This window comes from Rhagoletis pomonella, unplaced genomic scaffold (assembly GCF_013731165.1).
Source record: "Rhagoletis pomonella isolate Grant_MI unplaced genomic scaffold, Rhpom_1.0 Rhpom_scaffold_05326, whole genome shotgun sequence".
Lineage (NCBI taxonomy): Eukaryota > Metazoa > Arthropoda > Insecta > Diptera > Tephritidae > Rhagoletis > Rhagoletis pomonella.
The window spans coordinates 1-8,929 of NW_023463868.1; the positions used below are offsets into that span (position 1 = coordinate 1).

Genomic DNA, 8,929 nt, shown 5'->3' on the forward strand with positions numbered 1-8,929 from the left:
CTCGCGCATCGCTCCGGGTCCGACGGGGCATGGTCGCCGAAGGAAATTTCGACTCTGTCGTCGTGCTTCGTCGGATTAGACAATGACCTCACGGTTGACCAAAGCTTGCTCACACCAGAGGTGAAATTACAAGTCTTCAGATGTTCCTCCCACTTCTTCCGCTTATGTACGTTTACAAGTTGCCGAATCTCCGCGTTGAGATCCCTGATACGGGGATCTCCGGGATCGGCCTGACGAAGGCTATCACGCTCATCGGCTAGAACAGCCGCTTCGGCAGGGAAGTTTGGACGTGGGTCCGATATACATCCTGCCGGTATGAAGCGAGCTGCAGCAGCGGTGATAGCCCTGCGGAACTTACGTTCACCGAGATGGACGTCGGTTGGTGTGGGGAGCGCTGCGAAGGTGTTTTCGGTAAACTCCGCGTAACCTTTCCAATCAGCTTTAGAGAAGTTGATATAGGTCCGGTGTTTGGCGGAGGCAAAGTCGGTTGGTTTATCTATCGAGATGACTATGGGTAGATGGTCTGATGCTAGAGTCAGCATAGGTCGCCACGTTATGCTGTTTATCAGACCAGCGCTGACTATTGTGATGACTGGCGAGCTACTGCAGTTACCCATAATCCTGATGGGTGCGTCGTCGTTCATTGTGCAGAATGTCGAATCGTCTATCTGCTCAGCCAAGTCTGTTCCCCTACGATCGTTTGACAGGCTTGAGTGCCAAAGATCGTGGTGCGCATTAAAGTCACCTACTACCATATCAGGGTGATATCCTGCGGGGCAGCAGGTGACAGGGGGTATGTATATGTTAAATATTTCGAACTCGACATCGCCTGACCGGATAGCGATGCCCTGACATTCTAGGGTGGTATCCCTGCGGTCGATGTCTGCTTCGATAAGACGATACTGCACGGTGTGGTGCGTGATGAACGCTAAGCCACCACCATTATCTCGCTCGCGATCTCGACGCTGCACGTTGTAGCCGGCGCAATTCAACAAAGTTGAGTTGCTGTGCAACTTCGTCTCTTGGACCGCAGCTATCAATATACCATGCCGACACGTGAAGACGGTTATCTCCTCAATCTTGCTCTGTAGCCCGTTGCAGTTGAATTGAAGGAGCTTCATGTGGTTCGGGAGACGTGTCGTGATGTGGGGTGTAAGTGAAGTGTATGTTCTTGCCGCCGTTGGCTGTGTGTGCTGCTGAGGTGATTGCCGCCCTGTGGTGGTGGTGGGGGGCGTCGCAATTGGGGTCTGCGACCGAGCAGCGCAACACGGGCCCTCGAAGTTCCCAGTCCAATCTCGCGTGGTACGCAGACCTGAGCATGCCCTAAAGTGGCACCAGCCAAGACAGGTGTTGCACTTGACTGATGTCACATTACGGAATATCCTGGTCTGACATACCGTGCAGATTGTAGGGGGAACCAGGAGTTGTTGGCGGCGGCGTGTGGGTGGCGGTGCGGTTGTGTGTGTTTGGTCTGTAGTGGCTGTGGTACGGTCTGTGGTGTTATTATGTTGTTGTGTTGTGGTGACTGTGTGTGGCTGCTGTGTGAGTGTGTGGGGCTGCTCGGGCGGACCGTGGTTAGCCGTGGAGGCTGCTCTGTTTGAGCAACAGGGGGCCACGTACGACGTGGTCCACTGTCTATGTGTCCGTAGTCCCGAGCAGACTCTGAGGTGACTCCACACCTCGCAGGCATTACACTTGACTGAGGTGGAGTTGTGGTGTAATCGTCTCCGGCATACACAGCAGGTGTATGTTTCTGGCCCAGGCTTTGACTCGATGCCAGCCCTGAGTAGGAGAATACGTAGTGAATGTAGCCCTATGGACGGACAACTTCTGAGATACTTCGCCGACCTAAACGGGGTTAGATCGCCGAAACAACAGCCCTTGGTCGGGTGAAACCCGAGTCATTCCGGTACGTACAACCGGCTGTCGCGATCCGCTTCGTCACATAGCGCTTTCCAGCAGTTCCGTTTACTCCTGTATCTCGGCCCCAAGTGCTTTCTTAGCGCTTTTGTAGGCTGCTGCTCTGGTCAGCGCCTCAAGTCTCCACATTCTATGGCAGGCCCGTCGCAGCTGGGAGATTTGGTCATTTCACCAGTATAGCCCGGTGAATGCAGCGCATGGTTTCTTTGCCCTCGCGTTGTGTCGGTGACTTGGAAGCTTATGTAGTTGTGGTCGCTACCACTCAGGTCTTCCATCACTATCCATCCGTCAGCCCTTCGAAGAAGGCTTTCTGAGACCAGGGTTATGTCAGGGAAAGAGTGTTGAGGATGGTCAGGCCAATGCGGGCTGCCATTTCAAGGACCAGTCTTCCCCTGATGTTTGTTTAGGGCATACCCCATTCCACGCCTCTTGCGTTGAAATCTCCAGCAACAATTATGTGGCCGGCTATATCGCGCAATTCTTCTTCAAGGTCTTCGAGCTTTTCCCTGAAGACAAGGACTTTGTCGCTGCTCTCTGCGCGATGGTTGGAGTTAGCGATCCATATCGCGGCCGAGCCTGATTGGTCAACATGCCAGGTTTCTGATGTATTGTGGAACGATTTTCCGTCATCCCTTGTCAAATTTGGTTTGGAGACAAACCGGTTTCGGCGTTGTGCTATCTTCAGTGTCATTTTTCGTTCCCAAAAAGATGCCAGGTTTCCTTTGTTCTATAGGATTCACTGATGATGACAGCGTCTGCTCTTTATTCGAGAACCAATTGGTCCAGCAGGTCATCAGCTACCCTACTCCTGTTCATATTGCCTTGGGTAAATTTAATTATATTCTCCCAAGCTTTGTCTTAGCCTCAGCGAGGGCATCCCTGAAGGCCTTGCACGCTCCCGACCCGGGCAGGTGATTGACATTTTTCTGTTCATCTCCTGCCGAGCACAGGTAACAGCTTGGGCTTTCTTTACATGCAGAGGCTATGTGGCCCTGCTGACCACATTTCCAGCATGAACTGCTTCTGTCTGGGCCTTTGAATGCCGCCTTTTTGTGGCCATATCCCAGACAGCGGATACACCTTTGGACATCCGCGCGCTCTCAGACACGGCAGATAATCCAACCTACTCGCAGCTTCCCCTTTTCAATAAGAGTCCGGCCTGGCAGTTCGTCGATTTCCACCACGGCCATTCTTTGTTCTCGCGAGTTTACAGCGAGGAGAGAGATGCGAAGTTGGCCATTCATCTTGTCTCCAAATTCCCTACGTATAGCGTTCTCCACTTCTGGGGCCGTGGTTAGGCAGTCCATGCCCAGAACTTCTAGGCGTAAACGTCTAGTGAGAATACGGGCGTCTCCAAGCTGGCCAATGGCAGTGCACACATTTTTCTTAAATGCTGAGTGGTCGCCACAGCGCTCCATTTCGATAAGCACGCCGCCTTCGCGGGTTTTCCGAACAGATCGAATTACGTTCTCCGTCTTCTCAGGTTGGAGCTTACCACATATCGTTCCCAGCACCTCTGCATACGTTTTGCCTTCAGCTGGCTTAATGATTAGTTTGGCGAGACTTCTTTTTTCTCACCCTCTTCTTTTTTTGCGGCTGGTCGCCTCGCCCTTATTGACCAAGGGCTCACCTGGCGCTCGCCCTGGCTTGGGCTTTCTACGTTTTCCAACCATTTTCCATTGGTTATCTGGTACCGTTTTCTGCGCATTATTGCTATTATTATTATTAGCATTATTATTATAATTTTCATTATTAATAATAATATTATTACTACTATTATTATTATAATTAGTATTTTTTTCTTTTCCGGCTCGCCTGTAGGGGAGTCGGATCGAGTTCGACCTCTCTTTTGCGGGCCAGGGCCAGTTTTCCGCAGCTCGGAAAGGGTAGAACCCTTCCGGCGGTGCTCTCGGATGTAGCTTAGTATATTTAAGCTCTTCTCGATTTGGGTCATACCCGTTTTTATGTCCATAGACACATTTTTCTGCTTGTAGACAGCAATCTGCATCTTCTTCAAGACGAGCCGAATCTGGGCCAACTGCTCATCTTCAATGCCTTCGCAAGTTCCCAAGCTTGCGGTGACATGCTTGTCACTGTTTGCAGCAGCTGGTATTTGAAGACGACTATCCCGGCTGCCGGGAGTTGTCGTTTGGCAAGGTGTAGCCTTCTGCGCCACGTCGGCGGCTTTCTCCGTGCTCGTGGTGCCGGCATTTGCATGCAGAGGAGTTTGTTGCGGGGATCGCACAACTCTACTGCTCTTCCTGAATGCGCTGCATTCTTCCTCCAGAACATCAACGTCGGTTTCGTTTGCTTGTTTTAATTTTAATTTATTCCTTTAAAATCGATTTGGTCTCCGCTTCAAGCCGCTATCTCCACACGTAGCACAGTCCGAGTAGTAAGTGTCCCGAAGTTCCCTTCTCTCAAAGGAGCAGGCCATCGCGAGAGTTGTCACAAGTCCTTATGGGATATTGTGTTCAGAGCCAAGACAGCGCAAAACCAGGAGTAAATCTCAACTGGACCTGTGCGGCCAACTAAATGGTGACGTGTATTGAACGTAGTTGAAGACCTGCCAGGTTTTTAACGAGACGGAGGCGATTGCAGCATTAGCCCACCAGCCATTTCTGTGAGGTGTCCCCCTCACATACTAAAGTGGCGGAATACTGCTCTCGCCAGCCCAATATCCAAATAATCACATGAGGAACATCTCTTTGAACGGGGTCGCCATCAACGTCGCCACCGAAGTTAAGTACCTGGGACTAACACTAGATTCTAAACTTCTGTGGAAGGCACATTTTGACGCGGTCACTTCTAAAGCTACGAGGGCACTAATGGTATGCAAACGTCTGGCAGGGAAGACCTGGGGCTGTAGTCCCACGATCCTGAGATGGATGTATACCATGATAGTTAGACCAATAGTCACCTCACCTCACTACGGTGAGGCAATCCCTCACCAAGCTTCAACGTCTGGCATGTGTATGCATCACGGGGGCAATGCGCACATGTCCGACGGCAGCGATGGAGGTGATTCTTGAGCTCGAGCCGCTGCACATTACCATAGAACAGGTTGCAAAGCGAACTCTACTAAATTTCGCGAAAGAGGGCTTCGGCAGGGGCAAAACCCTATCATTAAGGAACAGAGATAAGCTGGCGGAGCAAAACGACATCCAATTAACTTGGGTACCAGGTCACATAGGAGTTGCGGGCAACGAGGAAGCGTACCGACTTGCTAGAATAGCGGCCGACTCGTCGCCTATAGGGCCTGAGCCCTTCATAGCGATTGGACCTAGCACAATCAAGGAAGAGCTCAGGAAAGAAAGGAACATGCTAAGGAATCAACATTGGCGTAACACTACAGGTCTACGTCAAGCAAAACACCTACTAGGAGGTTACAACCTTACGAGGTACAGGGCAATTATTAATCTCTCCAAAGGAAAGTTAAGGATAACAGGTTTTCTGACGGGTCACTGTAGACTGAGGGGCCACTTACACAAGCTAGGGATCTGGTCAAACGACCTATGTTGTTTCTGCGATGTGACTGAGGAGACTCCTGTGCACCTGCTTAGCGAATGCGAGGCGGTCGCGAGAAGACGGGAGAGGTACCTGGGCCAATACTGGCCAAGTGGCGAATCAATACAATCGCTAATCCCTGGGGATCTAAAATTTTTGGGCTCTAGGATTAGATGAGGTACTGTAAACAGTTGCCGCTCTTGGTCTGGGACTGCTTATTGGTTATTCGCAGCTAACCTTCTACCTATCTACTACTAATAGATTGGCGCTTACACATATCGCACACCTAGATCTAAAGTGGTACAACTCAAAGTTCTCATTTCTAGTTCATAGGTTCAATTTTTGCTCGCGAGCAACGCCAGCGCCGCAGTTCGTATACGTATGCAGAAGTACAAGTTAAATCACGCTCGACTCGTAATTTTAGCACACGCTTGCCACATTTTGCGTAGGAAATTTACAAACAATACCCAAAGCAAAAAGTGGTGTGTTCTTAGATTGTTGTTTGCGTGCCTTTGCTACGATGCAAACACAAAATAGTGCGACTCTATGTAAGAACTACAGTTTATAGTTCACAGAACTTTCAACAAGCCACAATGTCCATTTTGCTGTTATTCCCACGTATTTTTAATATAAGCCAACTGTATTTTTCATGCCGTGTGCATTTAAAAAAAATATAAAAGGGGCTGCTTGCTGACCAACGTTCGCCAATTTTATAATAAGTCCCATGATTTTTATAAAAAAGGGCGCAACTTGAATACTATATTTTAGAATAATCTTTTTCTATCTAAAGAAATCGACAGAGAAATGTAAATGCTGGTTTATGCCCAAAAATACTTAATGAATAATATTTGTAAGTTATACTCTATATTTAGGATTAAATATCTATTTATAAGAAAATAATAAAATCGAAACACCGTAACACCGTAACCATCTGGCCGGCCAGCATTTTAAAGAATAATTCTAATAAACGGTGCCTAGGTATTAAACAAATGAGTTTTACCAATTTAAATTTTTTTAAATTTTACAAGTACATACTAAATTTTTCGTATGTAAAAGTTTCTATAAACTAATAGTATTAGTCACTAAAATCTTCCAAGATTCGTTATTTCACTATACGTATAACCAAAATAGGCCAAAAGGCCCATGCATGAAAAAATACCCCTTTCAAGTACATACATTTATAAAAATGTGACAACCATAACTGAGCGCGACGCACTAATGCCACGACAAAATGTGACTGTGTTGGTGTGCCTAACATTGTTCTAGTTCAGTGCAGTGTTGCCGTTTTAGCCCTTTGGTGACTAGATTTATCTACCACATACTATTTTTGGCCACATAAATTTAAAATTGCCCCTAGCCCTTTTTTAGCCCTTTGGAGAATTTATTCATACTTGGCATGAAAAAGTTGTATATACTTAATTTGATCTATTTTTTAAACTTAGAAAGACTGATATATATACATATATGTATTCTATGTACCTTACGTTTTCATACATACATACTGTAAAAGTGTTAGGGCTGTTAACTTATCTATTAACGATTTAACTATAGTTTAAAATAGATAAGTTTACGGCCCTTAATATGCTTAATTTATTAAATGGCCCATCAAGTCGACTGACCGTGTATGTTCTTGTGGTGTGATTGTACCAGCTGCTGGTGCGACTCCAAAAACTATTTGAAAATTTTGGGTGCGTTCGAGATGGCAATCACAGCAGCAGTGTTGCAAATTTTGCCAAAGTATCACGTTCGGCGCGGATATGTGGCAACACTTGCAAAAGTCACACGTTCTGTTGACACTTAATGCGCGCAAATTATTGAAATAACCGGCATCAAAAAATTTTCGTTTGCACAACACAATGGAAGAAGAAAGGTAAGCATAATTGTGATTTATTTCGTATCATATGATCTATAATATAGATAGGTTGCCAATAGTTTTGATTATTATGTCTCTTTACTTTTTTGCAGCGAAAGACTGGGTTCCGCTCCTAATAAACTTTTGGTACGATGCCGACTGGACATGGAGGCTGAATTTGCTGCCGGCAAAAAGAAAAAAAATCATTTCTTTGGGGTAAAGTCCTAGAGGCCATGAAGGCCTTGAATCCCGAAGTTCCGGATTCTAAAGAGCTACTCCAGAGAAAGTTTTTAAACTTATTGGCATCGTACAAGAGGATAAAGAAGCGGAACAAAGAAACAGGAAGGGATGCTACCAGCTGGTAGTATTTTGACGAGTTTGATGCTGTTGATGGGAGCCGACGTTCAATCCAACCTCCTGTGGAAATTTGGAGTCCTCCTTGGCAAGTCCCCCATGTGAGGAGAGCGAAGGCGAATCGGATAGCTACGCTGGAAGCGCTCCAGAAAATCAACGAACGAAACATTATTCTATTTAAAGACAGAGGCTATTCAAGAGCAAAAACGCCATGAGGAACTAATACAGCTGGAGAGAGCGAGGTTAGAAATAGGAAAGGAAAAAATTGGCGTCCTAAATGCGTTAAGGGAAATTTTAGAGAAGCGATCATAAACATGCTTTATTATAAAATAATAATAATATAACACTTACTACTGAACTCAAACTTATGATCTCAAATCAATTAATGTTTATGCTATAAGCATTTGTTTTGTTAATCTTTTTTTATTAATTAATAAACGAAAACTTTACGATGAAAATAACATTTTTATTTCGTTTCTTCTTATAATTCCTTCCCTATTCTCGTTAATGTTTTCGATAACTTCTATTGCGCCAGCATTGTCAGATATATTTTGTTCTAAATTGTTTTCCAAAGAATCCATTGAACTTAGATCGCCGTCATGCTCTATTATAAATTTGTGTAGTATAGTACAGGCCATTACAATTTTTGAAGCATCCTTTATAGATGATACATCGATGTGATTTAATATTCTAAATTTTTGTCTCAAAACGCCGAAAGCCTGCTCTATTAATACTCGTGTGGAACTAAGGTAGTAGTTAAATCGTTTCTCTTCCGTAGAAAGATGCCCATTATCCCTATATGGGACCATTAAATATTTTGTTAGCGGATAAGGGGAGTCTGCTAATATTATGGCCCCGCTAGCAAGCTGAACTTCGCCCGACGAGATCTTTTGATAAATTGGGCTATTTTTCCAAACGTTGGCGTCGTGGCAACTTCCAGGATAGCCAATAAAGATATCCAAAAATCGAAGATTGCTATCGCATATAGCCTAAAGCGACAAAATAAGTTAAAAGATTTACATATGCACTAAACCAGACCAGACTGTATAAATTCTTCTACCTGCATTATTATTGAAAAGTGTCCCTTGCGATCGTATTAGCTGATTGCGTCGTTATTCGGGGTATTTATTATGAAGTGGATTCTATCCACACATCCAACAACAAAGGGGATCGAGTTTGGTCTTTTCGCCTGAAATCATTCCATAACGTCCTGCTGTTTGGCAACCGTAAGCCAACAAATTTCATTTCTAAGGCAGCATACTTCTTCAATGGTTTTGAAAAAAAAGTTTGTCAGCT

General features: G+C 45.5%; 1 protein-coding gene across 1 annotated transcript; it reads right to left on the reverse strand.

Moving 5' to 3' along the window:
- Window positions 1-8,079: 8,079 nt before the first annotated feature.
- Window positions 8,080-8,699, reverse strand: LOC118755107 (protein ALP1-like). The gene is made up of 2 exons (XM_036489954.1): window positions 8,694-8,699; window positions 8,080-8,622 (listed from the first exon to the last, which is right to left on the reverse strand). Exons 1-2 carry the CDS (start codon window positions 8,697-8,699, stop codon window positions 8,080-8,082), a joined length of 549 nt encoding a protein of 182 aa, XP_036345847.1.
- Window positions 8,700-8,929: the final 230 nt, after the last annotated feature.